The following is a 27,877-nucleotide window of genomic DNA, read 5'->3' as shown; positions in this document are numbered from 1 at the left end:
TGGTACCTTACACTGTTTTAGAGACTCCGAAAAGTGTACTTTTAAAAGTACCGGAGTCATTTGAGTTCCAAACAGAAAGCCTTGCAGTATTTGTTATGGCTGTTAGCACTGAGAGTTTAAATCCCTCAGGGGCCAACATTCCTTGTGAGCTTTTTGGAGCTGATAAATAAATCAACTGAAAGGAGTCAGTACCCCACCTCTCTGTGAGAAGTCACCCTGAACATTAAAAGTGCCCGACACATACAGTATCTCATGACAGTACCCCCTACATGACATTCCTCATGTTACAACCATGCCCTGACAAGACCCTCTGGTGTTTGAGTCCACACACACAAACACACGTTATGACACTACATTATCTAAACTGGCTTTTCCCCACCTTTCTTACAATAGCAAGATGTGATTCGAGGGAAATTTTCACTGCTGCTTCTAAGTGATGAGTTCATCTCCTACCAATAAGGTTGTTGTTATGCATTAAAGTCTTGTTAAAGGCCTGCCTCTATGTTCTACTCCCAGACAAAACAGACACATACCATTCCATATCAGTTTGCTTCAGTTAGCTGTGGCATGCTTCTCTCCTTCACAGTTGAATGGTTAGCAGTAGGGAGAGCATCCAGCTGTAAAAGAAAGGCACACAAAAAATATGGAATCCGACAAGCGATAAATCAAAGAACTTCCTATCCATCCCAGGATGGAAAAACAAATATTTGCTACAAACTTATAGTAAAACATGTGGCGGTCATTTTAGGCGATTGTTTTTTTTTTCCCCCTTTTTTTTTTTCTCTCTGAAACAACTAAGTTAATCATTGTGTTAATTTATCATGTGTGCTAATTATTCCCAAATATTTTGAACCAAGGAGGAATTTCTATATAGTTAATCACCGACCCACTAGAAATAGTTGTCAAATCATCCTCACATCACAGTAATTGCTGCCATGTTGAGCTCATATCAAGTACTGAACCTTTTGATTGGATTATCAGATAATATAATTTACACACAAAACATATATAACCATATATATGTATATATATATATATATATATGTAGGCGCAGAAGTAGCTGTGTAGAATGTACCTTGCTCACCAACCCCATGGTTCCGGGTTCAGTCCCACTGCGTGGAACCTTGGGCAAGTGTCTTCTACAATAGCCTCAGGATGACCAAAGCCTTGTGAGTGAATTTGGTAGACGGAAACTAAAAGAAGCCCGTCGTGTGTGTGTATGTGTTTGTCCCCCTAGCATTGCTTGACAACCGATGCTGGTGTGTTTATGACCCCATCACTTAGCGGTTCGGCAAAAAAGACCAATAGGATAAGTACTAGGCTTACAAAGAATAAGTCCTGGGGTCGATTTACTTGACTAAAGGCAGTGCTGCAGCATGGCCGCAGTCTAATGACTGAAACAAGTAAAAGAGTATATATATATATATATATACACACAAACACATACACAAATATGAGTGAGTGGTCAAATGAAAAAAAGTGGCATTCAATACATTTGGTAGGAATTACATATATTATTTAATATTTAATAAGTTTGATTCAGCTTCATACAACTTTTTTTTGTAGGCTTTTAAAATGGACCTAGTTGTACAAAAATGATTGGTGTCGGGGAGGGAACCCAGCTGTATAAAACCATGTCAAAACAGATATTGGAGCTCAATACAACCCTATGGTTTGCCAGATCCTGTCAAACCATCCAACATGACATTAGATGATGATGATGAATAGTTGATATTAATTTTATTTTTTTTAATCATATTCCTTAGACACTTATAGATTAATACTGTTTTGCACAATCATTAAAATGTCTGATAAAATGCCTTGTAGTATTTGTCCCATCCCTTTACATTTAAAATTCAAATCTTGCCGAGGTCAGCTTTGCCTTTCATTCTTCCGGTGTCAATAAAATAAAGAACTGACCAAATACTAGCAAAAATATAATTGACTTTTCCTTCTCTCTCTCTCTTAACCCTTAGTTTCTGGCCCTTATGCTCTATGTTAGAAATTCTTATTTGCTACATTCATCAGAACATTGGATAACGTCTTGTATGGTATTTAGTCACAACGCTTAAGGTTCTGAGTTCAAATCTTAGTCAAGTTTCTCTTCTATCTTTCCAAGAGAAGATCAATGAAATGACCACCAATCAGTTATTGGGAATCAATATAATCTCATCTCATCTACGCTTTTATTAAAATTGTGTGGCTTTGTATTCATTATGAGAGAGTGAATTGTTAGAGCATCAAGCAGTATTTTATCCTGGTTCTGAGTTCAAATCCTGTCAAAATCAACTATGATTTTCATCTCTTCAAGGTCAATAAAATACAAGCCTAGTAATGGGGCTGATTTATTTGACTAACACCTCTCCACAAATTCAAGGCATTGTGCCTATACTAGAAATCATTTTCTGAAGGGCAGTGGATTGGCAGTGGATTTCCAGCATTGTTAGAGCGTTGGACAAAATGACTTGTATTATTCCAACTCTTTGCATTCTGAGTTCAAATCCCACTGGGATGAACTTTGCCTTTCATCCATTCAAGGTTGATGAAATTACTGGAGACATTGATATAGAGTAGTCCCCACCTCTCTTCGAAATTGCGGACCTTGTGCCTAACTCAAAAATTATTATTATTACTGAAGGTGCAGGAGTGGCTGTGTGGTAAGTAGCTTGCTAACCAACCACATGGTTCTGGGTGCAGTCCCACTGCGTGGCACTTTGGGTAAGTGTCTTCTACTATAGCCTCAGGCCAACCAAAGCCTTGTGAGTGGATTTGGTAGACGGAAACTGAAAGAAGCCTGTCGTATATATATATATATATATGTATGTGTTTGTGTCCCCGTAACTTAGCAGTTCGACAAAAGATATCGATAGAATAAGTACTAGGCTTACAAAGAATAAGTCCTGGGGTCGATTTGCTTGACTAAAGGCGGTGCTCCAGCATGGCCGCAGTCAAATGACTGAAACAAAATGCTTCTTAGCAGCATTTTGTCCATCTTTACATTCTGAGTTGAGGTCAACTTTGCCCTTCATCCTTTCAGGGTCAATAAAATAAGAACCAGTTGAGTCCTGGGGAGGGGGTCGATGTAATCAAGTATCCCCATCCCCCAAATTTCAGGCCTTGTACCTATAATAGAAAGGATTATTATTATTATCCTTATTATTATTATTGAAAGCAGTGAGCTGGCCAAATCATTACTGAGCCACACAAAATACTCGGCAGTATTTCAATGATCCACCACCACATATATATCCACAATCTCTCAGCAAAAATTCAGGACCCAGGGTTTCACGCTAATATAGAAAAGAAAGATAAAATTTATGCCACAACTGTTCAGCCTATAGTCCATGTTTTCTATAACTTAAACTCTACATTCGGTATTGAGTATGCTTTCTCATATATATATATATATATATTATATATATATGTGTGTTTATTACTGTTATGCTTCAGTGCAAATGTCCCCTCCAAAAGAATTCCTTTTTTTTTTAATGTTATATCCCACCCGTGTGGGTTCACTTTAACTTTCCAGCCTTCTGGGGATAGATACACCAAATACCAGTCAACCACTCGGGTCATTGTAATCGATTGCTCTCCTCCTCTCCCCCACCCCACCCCACACAATTTGTGGCCTTGTGCCTATGTTATAAACTAATATTGATCACGCAGCCTGGCATATTTAATAATGAACACCCAGTTATCTCCCTTGCAGCTACCTTTTTTTATTGGTTTTTTTTTTACATTAAAGAAAATGAAAGCAAAGAAGAAAAAAACAAAGTTTTTTCTCTTACAACAAATGTTTTAATTTATTTATTTGTTTTTTTTTTAATCTTTTTATTTTTAATAAACTTGAATTTCAAGAGTAAAATTAATGAATGCTTAAGAGAAAGAAAACCAACAAAAAGAAGGATGTATGTATTATATATATATATATGTATGGCTGGCAATGTTTCGTTTTATGATCCAGAAAATGAAACTACTAAAGTTGGCAGAGATCATTTACTGGAAACTCAGTAAATAAATTAAAGGAAAGAATTGTTTTCTTTGAAATGAAGTAAAAGTGATATAAACCTGATGAAATGAAATGGTAAATGTAAAATGTGTTTTTTTTTTTTTTTCTGGAGAATGCTTTTGATTTATTTTATTGAAATTTGCTTAATAATAAACTAAAATATAAGAATAAGACCGGATAATTCTGTCAAACACATTTAAGAAATTGTGTAAATTGTTTTTCCCAGCCTGTACAGAATTGTTTAACCATTTGGCACATACATCTCTAAAATAGTTATACCAGTTAAATATTGCTTCTCTACTAACACCGATCTGCTCCGTAATAACGTATTGTTTGCAATCTATTACTGCCCACTAACATATATGCTCTGTAAAACAAGGCATTGCCATATGAAACCTATAAAAGGCGGTGCTCTAGCATGGCCACAGTCAAATGACTGAAACAAGTAAAAGCGTATATAAGAGAGAATCTTGTCTAATACTTCGATAACACCTGCATGCACAGTAACACCTTGATTTCAGCATATGTGGTGATTAACCAAACACATTGGTTCATTATAGCCATACTGCTGAGGTGTGAATTAACCCCAACAATGCGAGAAAGTAAATTGCTTTTCCAATGTTCATCTAAGCCATAATTAAGAAAGCTGCTTATGAATTAATTATGAGGAAGTAACTTTTACTAAAAAAAAAGTGTAATTACACTGTCTAGAAAATTCCTATAAATTCCAATTTTAATATAGTAAATATTTAAATTTATTAATGTGGCTTTCAATTTTAATATATTAATATGGCTTTCAAGTCTCTTTTATTATTTCAAGATTTCAGCTACACGTTTCGATCAGAAAACTAATTTTTATTCACTGCAACTGTAGTGTTTTTAACGTCTTATGCTTGTTATATTAATAGAAAATATCCCATACAATGTAATTCCCTTCTGTCAGCTCATCAATATTAAATATGTCGTCTAGATTTCTTGCAGGTGTTTGTCATAAAATGATCAGCCATTGCTTCTATGCATGAACAAATTCAAAACAAACTCTCGCTTTTGAACAGAAACCTCCTAAGCTTCATTTCAATGCCAAATTTAGTCGAGTACTACCAAACATTGACTTTCAATTTATTTATGCCAATCTCTGCCGATGTCAGTGCGCTTTCACTTTCTGGATCATAAAACGAAACATCACTGGCCAATATGACCTTGCACCAAGAACACTGTCTTTGCTTCCGACATGCTATCTACCTACCTACAACAACCAAAACATTGTAAATTAGCTACGCAAAAAGAAAAAAAAAAAAAACCACTTCTTCTTCAGCTACTCTCAGCCTATTTATCTACTCTGTTTCTTTTATCCACTACTGTGATTTCTTTGTGGGGTGAAAAAAAAGAAAACAAAAAAGATGAAAAAAAAAACAAACAAAATGGAAAAATAACAATTTAAACAAAAATTGCCCTGTTTTTTTTTTTGGTCTTTTTTTTTTTGATAACTGTATATAGCAACGGCTTGTTAAGGTAACTGTATATATATTTATACATAATAATAATAATGACAATAAAAAATATTTTGTTTACTTTTTTTGTTTTATCTCTTATTTCTGTGCAAAGTGGGTTTTTTTCTTTTGGGGTGGAGGTTGCTGACTAGCAGCAATGATATTGGTGATAAAAATTATGTGAAAGACAACAAAGATTATGACAAGGCAGATACTAACCCTTTAGTATTCAACTGACCAGAATATTCTACCTTTTTTTTATATTCAGGAGTGGCTGAGTGGTAACTAGCTTGCTTACCAACCAAATGGTCTCAGGTTCAGTCCCACTGTGTGGCACCTTGGGCAAGTGTCTTCTATTATAGCCTTGGGCCAACCAAAGCCTTGTGAGTGGATTGGTAGATGGAAACTGGAAGAAGCCCATCGTATATGTGCGTGTGTATATTTGTCCCCCCAGCATCGCTTGACAACTGCTGCTGCTGATGTGTTTATGTCCCCGTAACTTAGCGGTTTGGCAAAAGAGACTGATAGAATAAGTACTAGGCTTGCAAGGAATAAGTCCTGGGTTCAATTTGCTCAACTATAAAGGTGGTGCTCCAGCATGGCTGCAGCCAAGTGACTGAAAGAAGTAAAAGAGTATTCAAATAAATATATATATTCTTTTTACTCTTTTCAGTCATTTGACTGCGGCCATGCTGGAGCACCACCTTTAATCGAGCAACTCGACCCTGGGACTTATTCTTTTGTAAGCCCAGTACTTATTCTATCGGTCTCTTTTGCCGAACCACTAAGTGACGGGGACGTAAACACATCAGCATCGGTTGTCAAGCAATGCTAGGGGGACAAACACATACACACACACTTATATATATATATATACATATATACGACAGGCTTCTTTCAGTTTCTGTCTACCAAATCCACCCACAAGGCATTGGTAAGCCCGGGGCTATAGCAGAAGACACTTGCCTAAGATGCCACGCAGTGGGACTGAACCCGGAACCATGTGGTTGGTTAGCAAGCTACTTACCACACAGCCACTCCTGCGACTATATATATATATATATATATATATATATAGTCTCTCTCTTCAATCTACCACTGCTGTTTCATTAAATTATGTTTCTCAAAATCTCAAAATATTTTTCAATTCTATCTCAGGATTTCGGCATTTGCTGTTTCATTAATTTATCTTACCGAGAATCCCTAAAAATTATTCCCCTTCCTCGTGGTGTATTTACAGCCTGACCTCTCTCCCTCCCTCTCTTCGATTTACCACCTGATAAACCAACACTTCCCCCCCTAACCCTATATAAACTAGTGCAAGCCCTGTTTTTTCCCCTCCTCGATTTTCAATCCCTCTGCTGATAGAACACAGACCCCAGAAGATGCTGAGATAAGAGAAAAATTTGACTTTTCAACCTCGTTCATGTACTCCATGTTTAATGCGTAGATCGTAACCCTAACCCCCCCCCCCCATTTCGTTCACTATTATCTATCTATTTCTTTATCACGTAAACATAGTACCGATAGCTTCATTTTCCTTGTTTGTCTTAAGATCATGCATATCTGTTTAATCGTCATATTCTATTTATTTATTCTATTCAAGGTTATCATTTCGTTTAATTCATTCTCTCTAAATTTGTCTAACCATAGTCACAGGAGTGGCTGTGTGGTAAGTAGCTTGTTTACCAACCACACGGTTCCGGGTTCAGTCCCACTGCGTGGCACCTTGGGCAAGTGTCTACTACTATAGCCTCGGGCCGACCAAAGCCTTGTGAGTGGATTTGGTAGACGGAAACTGAAAGAAGCCCGTCGTATATATGTATATATATATATTTATATATGTTTGTATGTCTGTGTTTGTCCATCCAACCGATGCTGGTGTGTTTATGTCCCCGTCACTTAGCGGTTCGGCAAAAGAGACTGATAGAATAAGTACTAGGCTTACAAAGAATAAGTCCCGGGGTCGAGTTGCTCAATTAAAGGCGGTGCTCCAGCATGGCCGCAGTCAAATGACTGAAACAAGTAAAAGAGAAAGAGAATAGTGTACGAGGGCAGAAGACGACGATGCTCTAGTCTAAACTTGCTGGTTCGCGGTACACCCGCCCTCCCACCCCCTCCACCTTAACCGGAAGTCCCTAACATATGTCTTCCTTGTTTGCCTCCCACGAACACTCCTAAGGGCCAAATTCCACCCCACCCCTACATGGGGTTTATTTGATCATATAGCGCATGAAAATGGTGTAGTGTATTGTAGGTTGTAGTTTAGTGTCTCATGAATTCTGCCAAATGCTAGCTTTCTTTTCAGGTACATGACACTGCTGTCCCTCATCCCAGGGTCTCACAGGCCCACACCCTCAGAGTTGGCACACTGAAAGGTAGGTCTGGTGAGATTGTTGAGATACTTGAGCGGAGATGTGTCGATTTGTGCTGCATCCAAGAAGTAAGGTGGAGGAGAAGAGGTTCTGCTAGGTTCCTCACAGGCAAAGAACACAGGTACAAGATTTTCTGGGCAGGGAAAACTGACGGGGTCGGGGGTGTGGGTATACTTCTTGCGGAGAAATGGGTTGATAAGGTAATCGAGGTAGTCAGAGTATGTGACAGAGTACTTAAGATTAGATTAGTGCTTCACCATAGGCCAGCTACCATTATCTCAGCCTATGCTCCTCAACTGGGACTACCGGAAGGGCAGAAAGACCGATTCTATGACACCCTATTGCAGACTACCTCGTTGACAAATGGCAGGGACCTTCTCTTTGTGGCTGGTGACTTCAATGGACATGTTGGTCGGCATGTCGGGGGCTTCCATGGCATACAAGGAGGCTACGGTTTTGGTTCTCGCAATGAGGAGGGAACCAGGCTGCTGGAGTTCCGCGATGGAAATGATCTTATGGTTTGCAATACCAACTTCAGGAAACCCACCCATCACCTATCGTTCTGGCAGACACACTAGTCAAATTGACTATATCCTCACCAGAAAAAGGGAAAGAGGGCTGCTTATAAATTCCAAAACATTCCCAGGCGAAGAATGTACCCCTCAACATAGATTAGTAGTTAGCGACTTCAGGATCAGGGCTGAATGGATGCCCAGAAGAAGACCAGCCTGGAGGAGAAGGGTCTGGAAACTTAAAGACCCTGCAAATGGGCAGAGACTTAGAAACGCATTACTCAAAGCCTTTGACGAAATAGAAGGGAATATAGCATCACGTAATGTGGAAGACAACTGGAGGTTTCTACGGGACAACCTGCTGAGAGCCACTGACCAGATCTGTGGCTGGTGCAAAGTCCCCTCCCAACCCAAGGTAACATGGTGGTGGAACAATGTGGTTGACAGGGCTATTAGACAAAAGAAACAGGCTTGGAAGGACTGGAAGAACGGAGGTAGCAGGGAATTGTATCAGACTGCCAGAAAGGAAGCTAGAAGACAGGTTTATTTAGCCAGAGGGGAAACAGATAAGGAAAAGTTTGCCAATGTTCTGCGCCGTGAGGACCAAAGACTTGAGGTATTTCGTGTTGCAAGACAGTGAGTGAGAGAGAATCATGATGTGGTAGGAGAGAAATGTGTTCGCATGGATGATGGTTCACTTGCGCTAAATGAGGATGCAAAGAGAAAGGTTTGGAGATGCCACTATGAAGAGGATAAAGAGAGTCTGCCGAATAGCGTCCCAACAGAGGGACCAGCTATCCGAGTTGACAGTTCCTTGGTAGTTAAGGCAATTAGAAGCATGAAGACCGGGAAAGCCCCAGGCCCATCAGAATTTACTGCAGAGATGCTCAAAATATCTGGCAGTGTCGGCTATAGCCTAGTTACCCATATAGTTAACCAGGTGATACACAAAGGAGTTATACACAATGACTGGCGTAGCAGCATAATAGTCAACTGCTACAAAGGTAAAGGTGACGCCTTAGATACAAATAATTACAGAGATATCAAGTAATGAAGGTCACGGGGAGGGTCATAGCCCAACTAATTAGAGAGAGAGTCAGTTTAGATGAAATGCAGTTTGGGTTTGTACCAGGGAAAAGCACCACTGATGCCAAATTCCTGGTAAGACAGCTGCAGGAGAAATACCTAGCCAAAGATAAGCCCCTGTACCTGGCTTTTGTTGACATGGAGAAAGCCTTTGACAGCCCCCCCCCCCGATCCCTTATCTGGTGGTCAACAAGGAAACTAGGGATAGATGAATGGTTAGTGAGAGCCATGCGAGCCATGTACAGGGATGCTGTTAGTAAGGTAAGGGTTGGCAACAAGTACAGTGAAGAATTCCGGGTAGACGTAGGAGTTCACCAAGGTTCAGTCTTCAGCCCCCTCCTATTTATCATAGTTCTCCAGGCAATAACAGAGGAATTCAAGAGTGGATGCCCCTGGGAGCTCCTCTATGCTGACGACCTTGCTCTAATTGCTGAGTCACTATCAGAACTGGAGGATTAGAATCGAAGGGCCTTAGAGTCAACCTAGCTAAAACAAAAGTACTAATAAGCAGGAAGGTAGACAAACCACAAACGCCTTCAGGTAGATGGCCCTGCTCGATCTGTAGAAAAGGTGTAGGTAGAAATTCTATAAGATGTACCCAGTGTAAGCTATGGACACATAAGAAGTGCAGCAATGTCAAAGGAAGGCTAACTGGGAAGATAGTTTTTGTATGTGGCAGATGCTCAGGAGCAATAAACACTGAAAATCTGCAGAAAACAACCTCTGTCACTTTCCAGGGAGAAAAACTAGAAGTAGTTGATAGCTTCTGTTACCTAGGTGACCAAGTCAGTAGCCAAACACAAACCCTAACCCACCATATATAAAAAAAACACTTCCTTGAAATGTATCCGGTACTTACACCGGTATATATACCGAAGTTACGCCAATCTTCGTTATTCAAAATTTGGTTATTGTTTATCCAGAAACAAAATAAAAAAGAATAGTGCAACGGACGGAAAATGCTTTTTTTTTTTTAAATGGAATTTTATATAAATACCTTTGAACCGGCATAGATTACGATTATAAAAAAATTTGTGGGAAAATCTTTTCCAAGGGTGGGGAGAGGATTTCGGAAAATTAACAAGATCCGAGTTTTTCACCCATAACTTGGTGACAGTTTATCGTGGATAGAGGGTATAAATCCAAATTTTAAATATTCCTCTGAATATTAACGAACATTTTTTTTTACTTACATTACTCATTTTATATATTTTTGAATCGACATAACTACAGATTTTTGCGCCCCCAACTTTGGATCATCATAACTTTTTGAAAAATAGATATTTTTAATGAAATTGTCTACGAATATGTGTTATATCATGTAGATTCCGAATATACATGGTTCCGGGTTCAGTCCCACTGCGTGGCACCTTGGGCAAGTATCTTCTACTATAGCCTCGGGCCGATCAAAGCCTTGTGAGTGGATTTGGTAGATGGAAACTGAAAGAAGCCTGTCGTATATATATATATATATATGTGGGCGTGTATGTTTGTGTGTCTGTGTTTGTCCCCCTAGCATTGCTTGACAACCGATGCTGGTGTGTTTATGTCCCCGTCACTTAGCGGTTCGGCAAAACAGACCGATAGAATAAGTACTGGGCTTAACAAAGAATAAGTCCTGGGGTCGAGTTGCTCGACTAAAGGCGGTGCTCCAGCATGGCTGCAAGTCAAATGACTGAAACAAGTAAAAGAGTAAAGAGTATACAAAATTTGTGGGGTGGGAGGAAACAACTGGGGGGGCTATTTTTAAGAATTGTTCCCCACTCGCGGGTATTTCTGAACAGTCCATATTTGTTTTTTTGCATCTGTAGATTTCTACCACTCTCTCTCTCTCTCACACACACACACACAAACGGGGAATTATTCCATTCAATACCATGTTTATTATAGAGATTACTAGCAGTATCGCCCGGCGTTGCTCGGGTTTGTAAGGGAAATAACTATATAAGCATTTTTAGAGAGTTACTTCCCTTATAGATGCCAATTCGGGCTTTCTTAGCCATTTCTGTTTTGGTGTCTTCAAGCCATGAAGTCGTTGTTCTAAAAGAACGCTGGTCTCCTTGACAACGCATTACGACGATGATTTCCTTACACTCCCTTCCCCACAGCTTCACGAGGGAGGGAAGAAGGGGGAGAAGCAAACAGGTGCAGGTGTGACCATGGACGCCAACTCCACCGCCATCGACACACGAAATATTATGCATTAAAATGGAATAAAAAATTATGTTAAATTATTTTTTAAATCGTAGACTCATCGTAGACGCGCGCTAATACCCAGACGGGCTTGATATGAATCACGACTATAAGATACCCGAATTTGGTTAAACTGCACCGCAAAATGTGGGAGTAGTTAGGAATCTAAATCGAAGGGGACAGACACTCACACAACTACAGTTTTATATATAGAGATGTCACAAATTACGCTTTACACTTCTATATTTAACTGTGCGCGTATATTCCTTATTTTTGCTTCTGGTGTCTTCTGCCTTTCTATTAGAAACGTTTACCTGGGAATTTACTTAAAGTGAAAAAAAAAATCGCCGAACCTTCGGTATAGGTACACACGTGGGCGATGCCACGGTATAAGTACCTATTTCTTTATTACCCACAAGGGGCTAAACACAGAGGGGACAAACAAGGACAGACATAGGTATTAAGTCGATTAAATGGACCCCAGTGCGTAACTGGTACTTAATTTATCGACCCCGAAAGGATGAAAGGCAAAGTCGACCTCGGCGGAATTTGAACTCAGAACGTAACGCAGACGAAATACCGCTAAGCATTTCGCCCGGCGTGCTAACGTTTCTGCCAGCTCGCCGTTACGGTATAAGTACCGGTGTACTTCCGGAAGTACCAGATACATTTTAAAAAAGTGGGGTTTTTTTATATATGGGGGGGTAGGGTTAGGGTATGTGGCGATGCTTCGGTATATGTACACACGTGACTTTGTTTACATTTCTGAAGATAACAGAAACCCTTTTCTCCCACCCCTAACAGAAACACTAACCCTAATCCTAACCCCACCATATATAAAAAAAACACTTTCTTGAAATGTATCCGGTACATATACCGAAGTTACGCCAAAAAGGAAAGCGTATGCAACAGATAAGTCGTCTGAATAACATATTTCTGTGTACCAGAACTTTAGCTGCTATTTTTAGCCAAACGAGTTTTCTGGTGAGGGCTTCATTGCTTGTTCGTTGCTTCAGTAGAAATCTACGGATGCACAAACCGGAGAAAATGAAACAAACATGGACAACTTGTTCAGAAACAGTTCTCAAAAATAGACCCCAATTGATTTAATAATATATATAATATAATGAAATTATTGTATACAGTGCTCAGGTGCACCACAACTTGTCAGAAAGTGCATATAAAGTACATGCAGCAGTGTAGAAATGTCTGGAAAGTGAACATGCTTGTGTGTGTATGGAGGGGAGAAAATCAAGTGTAGTGTTGGCGAATCTCAGGAAACATGGAAGTTTTGAAGGATGCAGTGCTCCGACAACTGACAACCGATGCCGGCAGTTTGTCAGCAACTCTCAGCGTGAAAAAATGTTTCCTGAAGTCCCACAAATTTCCTTGTCTTCGGAATCTACACTGTCCGAGGTATATTTGTAGATAATTTCATTAAAAGATATCCATTTTCTTGAGAGTATAGACGAATTGAAGTGGACTCTGGTGAAATTTCCGAAATTTCCCACCCTATCCCCTCCTAAAACACTCCCCCCCCCCACAAAAAGATTTATATATTCCGATTCTACATGATATAACACATATTCGTAGACAATTTGATTTAAAAATATCCATTTTTCTGAAAGTTATGATCATCCAAAAATCGGTGGGTGGGGCAGAAATCTAGTTATTATGCCTAAAAGAGTTCAGGCGCAGGAGTGGCTGTGTGGTAAGTACCACATGGTTCCGGGTTCAGTCCCACTGCGTGGCACCTTGGGCAAGTGTCTTCCACTATAGCCTCGGGCCGACCAAAGTCTTGTGAGTGAATTTGGTAGACGGAAACTGAAAGAAGCCCGTCGTATATATGTATATATATATATATATATATATATATGCGTATGTGTGTTTGTGTGTCTGTGTTTGTCCCCCTTGCAATGCTTGACAACCGATGCTGGTTAATGTCACTTAGCGGTTCGGCAAAAGGGACCGATAGAATAAGTACTGGGCTTACAAAAAATAAGTCCCGAGGTCGAGTTGCTCGACTAAAGGCGGTGCTCCCGCATGGCCGCAGTCAACTGACTGAAACAAGTAAAAGAGTAAAGAGTATAAATAAGCTTTCGGAAAATATGCTCAGAAGAAACAAAAAAATATTCCGTGAATCTTCTCAGCAGCAAAAACCATTTTATTAGGTTGTCCCAAAAGTTCGTAAACACTTGCGAAAATTGAATTTTTACTCGCCAAGTACTAACAAAAACAACAAAAATTATTCCTCAAAATAAAGACCATTATTTTCCAAGACTTTCTACGAACTTTTGGGACAACCTTATATCAATGATGACACACACGCGCGCACATTTGAAATTACCGACATGTTTTTCACATACCACTAAATCGAAGGAAACCATCTTATTCCCACTTTAGATCTTACTTATCGCTATTGGAAATAATACAAACAACTGTTGTCACAAATTTGATAACGGGAGAAAGAAAAATACAAAAGGCCTTACCTCGGCGAAATTGTTGTGGTGCACCTGAGCACTGTATACAATAATTTCATTATTATTATTATATCAGCGGTCGCTCTCACCAAGTCAAAACGTCTTGTCTCTCTGCGCTCTTTGCTTGAACTGACCACGTGCTTCCTGCCCGCGCATGCCCCTGCAAGCCTTACTTCTGCCCACCTCATCTGTTATCCTCTGCACCAGCACCACATAGCTCCATCACAGCCCATAACACCGCTAACACCACAGTGTCCACAGAGGGAATGTAAAGAATTTTTTTTTTAATGACTCAATTCTCGAAATGCCCCCTTTCACTTACTGGTATACTAAACATTGACCCTGTGCATGCCTCACCAAAATATTACCATGTCCCACCAAAATATTCCCATGCCCCACGTTGGAAATCACGGGTCTACACTGTGGTTCGGAACCTGTAGGCCTGTGATTGAGTAGCTTCTTAACCTCACAGCTATGTCTGCACCTGTAAACAGTTATTTCACTCGCATGAGGACTTTAACCCATGATCCTCTGATGAACTTAACTATCGCCCTAAAATCTGATGCTCTACTGACTGAGCTACGGAGGGATTATACTATTTTTGTCTCTTTTTCTGAAATTTATGGAGAATAGGGATAATCGACACCATTGTTCAGCTGATTCTTATATTTCTCAACCCGGAAAGGATTAACAGCAAAGTCCACCTTGTCACAAGAATAACTGCTAAACATTTTATCCAGCGCATCAATGATTTTGTCAATCCACAACCCTAATAATAATAATGATGATAATCCTGAAATTTTGGGGGTGGGGACTACTTGATTACATTAACCCCAGTGTTTCACTGGTACTTAATTTATCAACACCGAAAGGATGAAAAGTAAAGATGACCCTGGCGGAATTTGAACTCAGAATGTGCAAACTGATGAAATGCCGCTAAGCATTTCACTCGGTGTGCTTATGATTCTGCCAGTTTGCCGCCGCACTGATTTCAAATTTTGGCACAAGGCCAGCAAGTTCAGGGGAGGGGATACTTCGATTACATCGACCCAGTTCTCAACTGGTACTTATATTATCAACCCCAAAAAGATTAAAGACGGACGAAATGAGACAAAGTATTTTGCCTGGCGTGCTAACAATTCTGCCAGCTCGCCACCTTCCTAATAATAATAATAATAATAATAATGATAATAATAATAATAATAATAATAATAATAATCATCTTTTCTACTGGAAGCAGAAGGGCTCAAATTTGGGGGAAGGGGTTAAGTCAATTACATCGATTCCGGTGCATAACTGGTACTTATTTTATCAACCCCAAAAGGATAAAAGCAAAGTCGACCTCAGCAGAATTTGAACTCAGAATGTAGTGACGGGTGAAATACTGCTAAGCATTTCATCCAGCACGCTAATGATGCTGCCAGCTGGCCGCCTTCATAATATTGATGATGATGATGATGATGGTTTCAAATTTTGGTACAAGACCAGCAATTTTGAGGGAGGGGGGAAATCGATTAAATCTATCCCAATGCTCAACTGGTTGTTAATTTAGTGACCTTGAAAGGGCGAAAGGTAAATTTGACTCCCGTGAGATTTGAACTCAGAACGTAAAGACAAACGAAATATTGCTAAGCATTTTTCCTGGTATGCTAAAGATTCTCCCAGCTTCCCGTCCTCTCAATAATAATAATCTTTTTTTTTTTACTATAGGTATGAGGCCCGAAATTTTGTGTGGAGTGTGCTTGTCAATTGCATCAGCCCCATTGCTCATCATGTACCCTAAAGGATTATAGACAAACTCTAAGTTCAGAAATTAAACACCCGAAGGGAATTGCTGTTTAGCATTTTGTTTGACGCGCTATCAGTTTCGCCAGCTCGCAGCATTTGCCAATGTGCTGTGGTGGCGAGACCATTGACAATCATTTCGTGTAGCATCTGAGTAACAAAAACAACTAAAAGGTAAAAAGGTGGTAATTATTTTAATTGAACCGGTTTGTTGATGATTAACGACCGTATGTACATGAACAGGAAAAAAAAAGTGTTATATTGATTTTTGTAAGATGTGGTGTGATAGACCAAACTAGTGTTGTTTTTTTTTTTTTAATATAAAACAGCAGAGTTCGACAAAAAAAAAATGTGTCGACAAACAATAATGATAAGAGAGAGAGAGAAACTGAGAGATGAGAGTTCTGGCTTGATATGTATAAAGGGACGTAACTCCAAACGCCCATTATATTTACAAGGTAAGGAGTAATCTCCCATGAAACAGTTTTCTCGAATCATTCTTAGTTTTTCTTCTCAAATCAAACAAGATGTCGAAACATAGACGGATAAAACGTTACAGTATAACTTCTTTTTTTTCTCTTGATTTAAATTATCTCTGTCATCATCTTTTGGGTTTTATTCCATAAGCACACCTTTCATTTGGGATTTCAATGGCTAGGTAAGCGCGTTTCATAGCCTCGACTGTGTGCAAACGTGATATGGCTATGTACTCGCCGTTTTCACAACTATCCTCTGGCGAACCAAACTTTTTACTGTGTATGTAATTCACATTGAGATTCTGCGCTAAAATTCCAGTTATAAAAATGTCTTCAATCCAAATGAGGGGGACTTTGAATGATTCTCTAACCAACTGCTGTATTAGGTCCCCACTTAGCAAATAAGCAGCTCCCTGTGCGTAAACTGGGTAGGAATTTGATGGATATACGTTCTCTGATATGTACCATGGTGACTTCTCGTTTCGTTCTGGTTTGGTACGATTTGTGATGTGACCCATGATAAAGCTATGCAGCAGTTCTCTTCTGTTTTTCAGAACACGTATAAGGCGTGGAATGTTAATAAATGTTGAATCTTCAACCTTAAATAAAAATCTAATTTGAGCATACACTCTCAGCATATATTTAAAAGCAGTTAAAGTACACAGGCTCTGATTTTCAAAAGAGTCTATAAAATCTCCCTGGAAAATATCTTCATAATGGTTGGACTCTTCAGCAACTTTGGTGTTAACTTCAGGGCGTGAAGATTGCCCCATGTAAAATAATATCTTACTGTTTGAGCCAGAGCTTATATATGTGCCCCATGTTTCCCTTATGGCTTTCCTCAATTCGTAATTTTCTGGATAAGATTTAACAGCAAATAAGAACACGACGTTCAGCCTTTCATCCTCTGCCCAAATTGGTTTGTATTGGTGTAGGATTGTTGGGTCAAAAGAGTACGACATCTTGTAGACTATAAACCCACACAATGCCAACAGGATGAAAACTAAGGTAGCTTTCTTATGTATTCGCATATTTACAAGATCTGAAATAGAAAGAAAATGAAAATTAGGTCATCATATTTAAAATTTAACAAAGACAAACAACAAGATAGAAAAGCAAAAGGGAATATCTGTATGGTGATTCGACCCACTAGAAATAATAGTCAAATTTCCTTCATACCAAAAGCAAGCGCCTTAGAAAAAGGGAAAGGGCACATAATCCAATGAGGTATGCTCTACATATTCAACTTTTTCGTTGTGTCTGTTGGAAATAATCGAAATCTCCTTCAAATTAAGGAAGTTTTACATGTCCATTCTGACTGTTAGAAATAGTAGCAAAATCTTCCTCAAATAAATCTTTACTGTCTTAAATGATAGGACAAGTGAGCCAAATAAGAAATTTCTGTTCCAGGAGAGAACCACATCACCATCGTTATTATTATCATCTTCACCTTCTTCATCTGTTTCTAAGATAATATTTCACCATGGCCTGATATGGTCTTGCAAAATATTAGAAATAAACGGCACTGCTTGTATGACAGAGACACTCATCTACGACAACCATCTGATGTCAAGACAAGGAGACAAACACACATGCACACATACATACATACATACATACATACATGCACATGTGTGTGCATATATATACATATATATATATATATCTCATCATCATCATTGTTTAATGACCATCTTCCATTCATGCATGGATAGGATGGTTGACAGGAGCCAGTCAGGTAGAAAAACTACCCTAGGCTCTTTTGGCAGGGATTTTACGGCTGGATGCCCTTCCTAACACCAACCACTCCACAGAATGGATTCAGCTCTTATTACATGGCACCAGCATAGGTGAGGTTAGTTTTGATATGATTTTTACAGCTGGATGCCCTTCCAAATGCCAACCACTTTACAGTGTGGACTGTGGACTGGATGCTTTTAATGTGGCACCAGCACTGGCAGGGTCACCGAGTAACTCACAAGACAAGGAATTATGAGAGGGACAGGAGTGTTTGAGGAGGGGACTTGTATCAGAAGATGAAAAGTTAGAGTGTGACAAAGAGATAGAAAGACAGAAGCAGGTGTCTTGCCATAACACAGGAAGCATCGGAGGAGGTGATCCAGTATCAAATGATGAAAGGTTGGAGTGTAACAGGGAAATGATGATCTTATTTCAGTCTCTGTCTACCAAATCCTGGCCAGGAGTCGTAAGAGAAGACACTTGCCAAAGGTGCCACACATTTGAACTGAACCTAGAACCATGTGGTTGGGAAGCAAACATTCTTACCTAAATTCTGAGACCCCCTTTGGTCATGACACTGACCATGGGATTGCACCTAGAATGTTACCCTCCAAGGCACAAGTCTGGGCAAGGTTGTTTATGGAAGACCAGCAGTTGCCCATGCATACTGGCCTCCCCTCTCCACGCCACCAGTGTTATCCAAGGGAAAGGCAAAGGAGCCGATACAGCGCTTGGCACCTGTGATGTCGCAATTCCTTTGTACAGCTGAGGGAACTGGAGCAACGTGAAATAAAGTGTGTTGCTCAAGAACACAACATGCAGCCCGGTCCAGGATTCGAGCTCACAACCTCACGATTGTAAGCTTGACACCCTAACCACTGAGCCATGCGCCTTCACTATATATATATATATATATATATATATTATATATATATATATATATATATATATATATATTATATATATATATATACACATACATATATATATATATATATATTGATACATATATAGTTACACTTGCACATACACTCATACATATATGTAGAATTAGTAACCCAGGCAAAATATTTCTTAAGCTGTCTGCAGATAAAAACACACCAGGCTAACAAAAATATCTTGTGAACAGTCTTGTACTTCTGGTAATCCAAATCACAGAAGTCAAATTTGTAAACCCATAATTCCAGTGTGTAGTTATGATGTTAAGCTTTTACAGAGGGGAACATAAAATAAACAGAAATAATAGGTTATAAGTATATATTTATTTAATATAGGGTTACACCTGTTTCCGATATGTGTTTGGGTGCATTCATAGCTCAGTGATATTGACTAATCAACTAAAAAGCTTCTTTCAGAGCCCAAAGTTTTCTTCAAAGCCAAAACAAATCTACAGCCAAAGTGGAAGAAAGAAAGGGAAAGGAAGGCATTTGGTCAATGCGACACTTGTTACATAGAACTAGGTCATATGGGTTTATATAGAACTAGCCATTAACCTTAAGCCAATGTTGGTTCTTACCACAAGTGAATAATATTGATACCGAGTAAAGAAATTACAGGTTCCACAACTCCGGGTCTGGGTTGACCCGGGAAAAAATAGCAGCTGAGAGGTCATTCCACACACCTTCAAAAACCTTGGGATTGCTGTACCAGAGCCCCACAACCAGATGCAGTTTAAAATCATATGCAGGACACACACATACACACACACACACATGAGGGCCAGCTGAAAAGTTCATAGGTTCTAGTGGATTGTAATCAAATGCAGTTTACTTTTCAATATAGCCCCCCCATATCCCCTACGGTCCACTCACTTCTTCCATTGGTGAAGAAGTTTGCATGCTGTTGCTCAAAAAACTCCTTAACAGCAGATATTATGTCATCACCACTGTGATACTGGTTCTCAGCCAAGCGTTTTTTCAATCCTGGAGAACAGATGATGGTCAGATGAGACCAAATCAGGAGAATGGAGAGGCTGATCAACGAGTTTAAAGCCACAGTCATGTACAGCAGCTATCGAAACTAAGGACTGGTGCATTGTCCTCATGAAACAAGACCTCTTTTGTCAGTTTTCCTGGACGTTTGGTCCTTGATAGCTTTTTGTAACTGTCTCAGCGAGTTGGCATAATACTCTCTACTGATGGTGTGGCCCTTTTCAATATAGTCAAAAAACACAATTTCTTTTGAATCCCAAAACACTGAGGCTATCACCTTCCCTGCAGATGAAACAATCTTGGCCACCTTTGGAGCAGGTGAGAAAGGGTGATTACACTGCATGGACTGTCTCTTTGTCTCTGGTTCAAAGTGATGAAGCCAACACCCATCCTGGCATAAGAAACTTTCAAGAAAACCTGCTGAATCTGCCTCAAACAAGGTCAGATTTTCTTGTGATGTGATCAGCCTTGTGCACTTTTGATCTGGTGTCAGAAGACATGGCAACCACCAAGCAGAAACCTTCATCATGCCAAGTTCATTCTGCAGAATATTCTCAATGCTCTCACAGCATATGCTGGTGCCAATGGCTATTTGATTTATGGTCAATCGCCTGTCATCCATCAGCATGTGGTGAACATGATCAATGTTTTCCTCGGACATCCAGACCTTGGTCCATCTTCATGACTCTCCCTTCCCCTCCTAAATTCAGCTGCCCACACTCTTGATAAAGATGGTGTGCCATCCCCTAATGTAGCAACCACGTCAGCATTGAATGCTCTTGAGGACTAAGACCCTTTCCATCACGAAGCCAAATGCTATCCATTTTCAAGAGAATTTGCCACTAGTTACTTTTCGATGGCCTCTTTAGACAGTCAGATGTTATATATTATCATTGTTTAACATCCGCTTTCCATGCTGGCATGGGTTGCCACGGTTCAACTGAGAACTAGCAAGCCAGGAGGATGCACCAGGCTCTAATCTGATCTGACAAGGTTTCTACAGCTCGATGCCCTTCCTAACTCCAACCACTCCAAGAGTGTAGTGGGTGCTTTTCACCTGCCACCAGCATGCCAAGGAATGTAATGCTCTTAGCTTATTTTTACCTTGGGGCTGGCCAGATTGGACCAATCTCGAGTATAACCAACCGAAATTGCAAAGATAATCTGGAACTCGACTGAGGATAGAAAACTCCGAACGATCCGTCCTTCTTTTCCTTGTATCATTTGTCTGGATATTTTGTTGTCCCTTCTTTGTTTCACATAACTGTCTGGATGTTGTGCTTTCTTGTCCTATTTTTGTATTTATATATATATATATATATATATCGGGCATGGCTGTGTGGTTAGGGAGATTGCTTCCTAGCTACATGGTTTCGGGTTCAGTCCCACTGCGTGGCACTTTGGGTAGGTATCTTCCACTATAGCCCCGAGCCGACCGGAGCTTTGTGATTGAATTCGGTAGGTGGAAGTTACTGCTGTGAGTGTATGTGTGCGTATAGCTGCTCAGTGCCTCTCCGAAAGAGAGAGAGGGATATATAATAATAATAATAATAATTGTGTACAGTGCTCAGGTGCACTACAACTCATCTAAAGTGTATATATAATCAGGTGTAGTTTCGGCGGATTTCGGAAAGCATGAGGGCCTTAAAAGATGCAGTGTCATGGCAGTCAACAACTGACGCAGGCAGTTTATTCCATGCTTCAGCAACTCTGAGCGTGAAAAAATGTTTCCGAAAGTCATGTGAGCTGTATTGTTTTCTGACTTTGTAGGCATGTCCACGTGTGTTAGACACATGGAGATCAAAAAGGTGTTCAGTGTTGTTGTTGGTGAGGTGGTTGATAACTTTGTGGGTGTTTACCAAGTCTGTCGCCAAACGCCGGAGCTTCAGTGAATCCATGCCCAGGGAAACAAGGCGCTCAGAATATGGTAGGTGTCTGATGGAGGGTATGCGTTTGGTTGCACGTCTCTGGACAGATTCCAGGAGATCAATGTTCTGTGCAAGATAGGGGTTCCAAACTGATGATGCGAATTCCAAGTGTGGTCGTACCATAGCTGTATACAGTTTTAAATAGATGCTGGAGAGCGGCTAACAAAAGACCTGCTGAGTGATGCCAAGACACCCTCGGCCTTCTTGACAATCTTAGAGATATGCTTTGACCAACGCAAATCACTGCTGACAGTGATGCCTAGGTCACGCTCGCAAGAGGATTTCTTGATATCAGTGTTGTGGAGGGAGTATGTGAACGCAGGGTTTTTTCTCCCAAAATGCATGGTGGTACACTTGTCCACAGCCAGTTTCAGTTGCCAGTCTGTGATCCATTGCTGCATTGTGTCTAGGTCTGATTGCAGGAAAGAGTTGTAGACATCAGGATCTGTCCTCTTGATTTCAAGGTACAGCTTGATGTCGTCTGCATATTTCAATACTGTGGCATTCTTTAAATTGGCATCTATGTCGTTAATGTATGCCACAAACAAGAGGGGACCAAGGACAGATCCCTGTGGTACACCCGATGACATCTCATATAGTGTAGAGTGCTGTCCTAGAACTGTGACTACCTCCTTTCGGCTGAGGATGAAGGATTTCAACCAGTTAAAAGGTCATCCCCCACACCCATTGCAGAGAGTTTCACCATAAGCCTTTTGTGTGGCACAGAGTTGAAAGCCTTAGCAAAGTCAAGGTAGACAACATCCACCCATGAGCCACTGTCAGTAATCTGAGTAATGTCCTCAAGGAACTCGACAAGCTGGTCACTGCAGCTGGAGTTAGGGACAAATCCATATTGTGAGGGTTGGATGAGACTGTGAGAGCTCCAGAAGTTCCAGAGTGTTTCTCTGACACACGATTCCATCAGTTTTGCAATACAGCTAGTGAGACTGACTGGGCGATAGTTGACAGGTGATGTGCGGGGTCGCCCTTTTTGAACAGAGGAATGACACTGGCAGTTTTCCACTGCTCCGGAGTAGCACCATTGTTGAGACAGTACTGGAAGAAAATAGAAAGCTGGTGTAAAAGGAAGTGCCTGCCACGTTTGAGAAGCAGGTATGTAACTCCATCGAGACCAGGGGAGGCATAGTTGCGCTTATTTTGAAGGTGACGTCGCAGCATTGCAGGTGTAAATTCCATAGTTGTTATGGAGTTTGCTGTTAGTGATGGTGAAGATGGTACATTTTGACTTTCAACAGTGAATATGTTTGCATAGCACTCGGCAATGAGTTCTGCGCATTCCTTGGGGTCGTCAGTGATCTGGTTTGTGTGAGGGTTGCGAAGAGGGCCACTGGAGAGTGAGGTCTCTGCTTTGAGTGCACATATTTCCAGAAAACCTTGCTGTCAGGATTGGCTGCTATGCACTGTTCAAATTCAAGCACTGCTTTTTTTGTCACTTGCTTGAGATGGTTGGAGGATTTATTCCGCTTCTTCCTGTTGGTGTCTGATTTATGCAACCTGTATTCCCGTTCAGCAGTCCAACGTCCCCTCCTGGCAAGTCGGACGGCTGAAGTTTCCCAAATTGCCCTTTTGGGGCGGTTCTTCTTTTTTTGTTTACGTGGCACTGATGCTGCACATGCTGCCCATATTGAGTCCAGGATACTCTGGAGTATAGTATTCACATCTCCAGAGTTGTAGAATTCACGCCAGTTTGGGTGCTGTAGTTCAGTGTGGTACAGGTTCCAATCTGCTCTCTTCCAATCGAAGGAAGCAGATTGGAGATGGTTCAGGTTTTTGTTGCCCGCAAGAGCCAGATTGGCGATGATCATAGCATGATCAGAGTCACCTAGCGGTTCCTCCGTAGTGCAATTGATAACCGCTTCAGGAGTTGTGGTGAAGAGCAGGTCCAAGGTGTTGTCGCCTCTTGTTGGAGAGGTGACTACTTGTGACCAGTTTGAGTCCAGCACAAGCTCAACAAAATCGTTTGCACTCTGTGGCCAATGGAAGGTCTCCCAATCGATCTCAGGATGATTGAAATCGCCTGCAATAAAACATAAGTGGCTGTTTTCTGGCAGCAGCTCGGAGGACATTGCAAAGCTGTGTGTCCCGATGGTAACTTGGGGGACGATAAACAACGCCAAGCAGAGTGTTGACATGGTCATACGCACGTCACAGAAAAAAACTTCTTCTTGTGATTCGTTCAAATCGGCACAAAGAATTACTAAAAAATTTGAACGAACGTAGACCATCACACCACCACCACGGCGGTAGTGCGGTCCTTACGGAAGAGGTTGTACCCCGTAATGTTGAAAACCCCATCACAGAGTAAGGAATGCGCCCATGTTTCCGTAACAGTGATGAAGTCAGGGTCAACACTTCTGACGTAGGCATTGAACAAATATATTTTGTTGCATAAACTGCGAGCATTTAAGGACAACAATTTGTACCCTGCTCGCAGTTTATGATGGTGTGTAGAGGATGGCAGGTTGTTCTGGCTTAGTTTCCCTGAGTTGCTGTAGTCTTTTTAGTTATTGTGGGTAGAGAGCACTCAGACCAGCTGGTATCTCTCTTCCACATTTCAGCAGTCTTGACAAATCTCCAGATTTGTCCATCTTCCCGAAGACTGAAGCTTTCCTGTAGAGCTGAGTTCCTATTCAGGGAAGCCACTACACGTAGCTTCGGACGTACATCGGACGGTAAGCCTGGGCGTGTTCGGAAGGTGGTCTGATTTTCCCGCCCAGCTTTAACTGAGGCCAGATGGTAAGAGGTTGCCTCAGTGGGGTCCGTAAAAGACAACTTGATGAGCCTAGGTTTTGGGCCAGGTCGTCCAGGCGGCGGATAGCACCCGTTGGGGGAACGCAGCCTAGGTCTTTGGCTGAGTTGGCAGCAAAAGCCTGAAGATCAGCCATGTCTTCTGGCACCCCAATGGCAATGACTTCATGGGTGGCAGAATCCGCGGTCTTAAATGCGACAAGAGGTACAGGTACAGGGAGGTTCTTTAGCAGAGTATTCCGATAAGACCCCTCATTGTGGAGTCCAACCTGAATGGTTGCTTTTATTCTGCTACTTCCCCTTTTAAAGCACAGATCGATTGTTGCAGTTCTGCAAGAACCGCATTGGTCAATTGATGTTGTTGTTGTTGCTGCTGTTGCTCTGGTTGTGTTGATTTTGTTGTTGCTGTTGTTGGTTGATGTTGTTGTTGCTGCTGCTCTGGTTGTGGTTGATTTTGTTGTTGCTGCTGCTCTGGTTGTGGTTGATTTTGTTGTTGCTGCTGCTGCTGCTCTAGTTGTTGCTGCTGCTGTTGTTGTTGCTGCTGCTGTTGTTGTTGCTGCTGCTCTGGTTGTGGTTGATTTTGTTGTTGCTGCTGTTGCTGTTCCGCCTCCTCCACGGGAGTGGCAGGGGGAGACACAATCGTCGGTTGTGGAGGCACGCAGGCCTGACACTGAAAAGTCCAAGATTTAAGCTGAACCATCTTCCAGAGTCTATCCATCATAGCATTATGATGGCTCTTTTTTTGGCCTGGGATCTTCTGAAAGTCCGTGGCACATTGGAGGCAGACAGAAATGAGACATGTCCCACATTCGACCCAGCGATTACGGAACGTATTTTCGGGTTCCGTACAGATGGACAGGTGTGATTTTCTGGGCAGTGTTCTATTTTAGAGCAGCGACCAGTCTTATCGCACGCCGCTATGGATTTCACCATGGCGATCTGTGGTTTGGTTCTCTCCCGAACAACAATACGATAAAAGTAAAATATAAAATATTTGTTTTTGATTCGTTCTTTTTTGTGTATATTCCTTGTTCTTAAATATTGTGTGTGTATATACACATGTTTCGTTCTTTTTGTGTATATTCCTTTTTTTCTTAAATATTGCGTGTGTATACATAAAAGTATTTGTGCGTATAACACGGAGAAAGTTTGTAAACAGAAATGAAATTTGATTTTTTTGCAGTGTAGTCCGTCACATTAAATAGTGTGATTTATTTTCACTCTGCACGTATATATATGTGTGCTACAAGTATCTATGTATGTATGTATGTCACTGCTTTATAAATTTTGGACGTACTTACTGTCGTTCAACGATTTCTTTTACCCTCAACTACACGTGGTGAATTCTTCCATTGTAGATCTGTGGTGGTCATCGTCGTAATATTTTATCTTTAGTTTCCTCGCCAAATTGATTATACCTTAATCAAACCATTTGTTTGTCTACTTGTGAATGTGTCTTTGTTTTAGTAACATTGTATTTTCCTCCTTTTCCTTTTTCATTCCCATATTATATGGAACTTCGGTGGACAGCTACTCTAAGACTCCAGCTGCCAGGTCGCCATGATATATAATACTGATATATATATGTATGATATATAATACATGATATATATATATGTATGTGTGTGTATATACAAGCATACCTATATTATAATGGAGAAAGCTGCATATTAATTAAGTATGTAACAGTTACTAAATTGAAAGCAATTATTAATGGCTTGACCATCTGGAAAGTTTTTCATAACTTCATGTTCCAAGAAATTTCCTACTGAAGTTTATTGAATTTTTGAACTCCAATTTGTTGCAAATTTAAATATTCATTGCATTTACTGTAGAGTATTAGGTTTTCATTTGCAAAGACTCTCACTCTCGATTTCAAGTTTTATACAGAATAAACCCACAGTTTGTTCTATATACGTAATGTAAAAATGATTTATTGAATGAAAATTTTTTAATGTACCAGTATAATTTCTGTAAAAAAAATTAAGAAGTGATTTTTTTTGTTATGGCTGTTTGGAATGCATTACATATAAGCATTACAATAATAACTATCCAGACGGATTGTGGAGTATTCCATTTTCATTTGCAATAACCCTCACCCTCTATTTCAAAGTTTCCATTTCAAGTTTTAATTCGCTATTTGCAAAACACACAGTTTATATATGTAATGTAAAAACATAATTTATTGAATGATAATCTTTTAATATACTGGTATAATTTTTGTAAAAGAAAAAAAAAAATTAAATAATTTTGTTGTTATAGCTGTTTGGAATGCCCATAAGTCTTACAATAATAACTATCCAGACTGAATTTGGCCATTTTTTTTTAACTTAAAAGCCATGAGAGGAGCCTTTCCAGTTAAAAAAAAAATGTTGTAAATATTTTCAGAGGAAAAGGTGAACAATTCAAGGGACGTTTGGCTGTTGTTTCTAACACAGCTCAAACCACCCTCCATTTTCACTCTCATGTGTATTGGCGTTTTTTTCAATATTTTTCTCCGGTTAAACACACTTTATGGAATGATGGTACTGAAGTAATACACGCGTGGTCCATTGGTGAAATATAAGCAACAAAAAAAAATTGTAATCTAAATTTTTACCCTCACCTCAATCAAGTGAAGCCGTGTTTGTGTAAGAAAAACATGTTCTAACAGAAAAGTATGCTATTGAAATGAATTATCGTTTACATAACTCTTTATTTAAATTACTGTGGATAAATGCCAGCAATGATATTCTCAGGCTCTCCAATATTTTAAATTATAAACAGAAACAATTGCAGCCAGGGACTGAGGTTGCAAAAATATCGTAATTTTTCAAATTTTATTTTTTATAGCATATAAATGTATTTATGGGAAGAAAAATATTGTAAAACATCGATACATGCGAGAGCGATTAAAAAATGAGGAGGGATGTCTTGGGATGTGCCAGAAATAGTATTCAAACCTCCCTTAAATCACTCACTTTTCCCCTCTGAAAATATTAAAAATGATAAAAAATTTTTTTTGGCACAAAGGCTCCTCCCATGGTTTTGAAATGCAAAAAAAAAAATTGGCCAAAATAGCTCCGGAATGAGATGAAGAGGGAGGGAGTTGTAAAAAAAAATT

At 40.1% G+C, this 27,877-nt stretch overlaps 1 protein-coding gene and 1 long non-coding RNA gene across 2 annotated transcripts in view; both read right to left on the bottom strand.

Moving 5' to 3' along the window:
* Positions 1-82: 82 nt before the first annotated feature.
* Positions 83-11,305, bottom strand: LOC118767920. The gene is made up of 3 exons (XR_005003831.1): positions 11,292-11,305; positions 1,947-1,964; positions 83-201 (listed from the first exon to the last, which is right to left on the bottom strand). It is a non-coding gene; the product is annotated as an uncharacterized LOC118767920 (long non-coding RNA).
* Positions 11,306-16,201: 4,896 nt separating this feature from the next.
* The window catches only part of LOC115224368 (lactosylceramide 1,3-N-acetyl-beta-D-glucosaminyltransferase-like), a 16,598-nt gene continuing 4,922 nt past the window's right edge, over positions 16,202-27,877 (bottom strand). The window contains exon 2 of the mRNA XM_029795250.2: positions 16,202-17,448. Coding sequence (XP_029651110.1) covers positions 16,532-17,448 — 917 coding nt within the window. The 3' untranslated portion in view covers positions 16,202-16,531. The remainder of the gene's footprint in view (positions 17,449-27,877) is intronic.

This window comes from Octopus sinensis, linkage group LG25 (assembly GCF_006345805.1).
Source record: "Octopus sinensis linkage group LG25, ASM634580v1, whole genome shotgun sequence".
Lineage (NCBI taxonomy): Eukaryota > Metazoa > Mollusca > Cephalopoda > Octopoda > Octopodidae > Octopus > Octopus sinensis.
The sequence above is the reverse complement of the archived record's forward strand: the minus strand, read 5'-3'. Positions and strand labels throughout refer to the sequence as shown.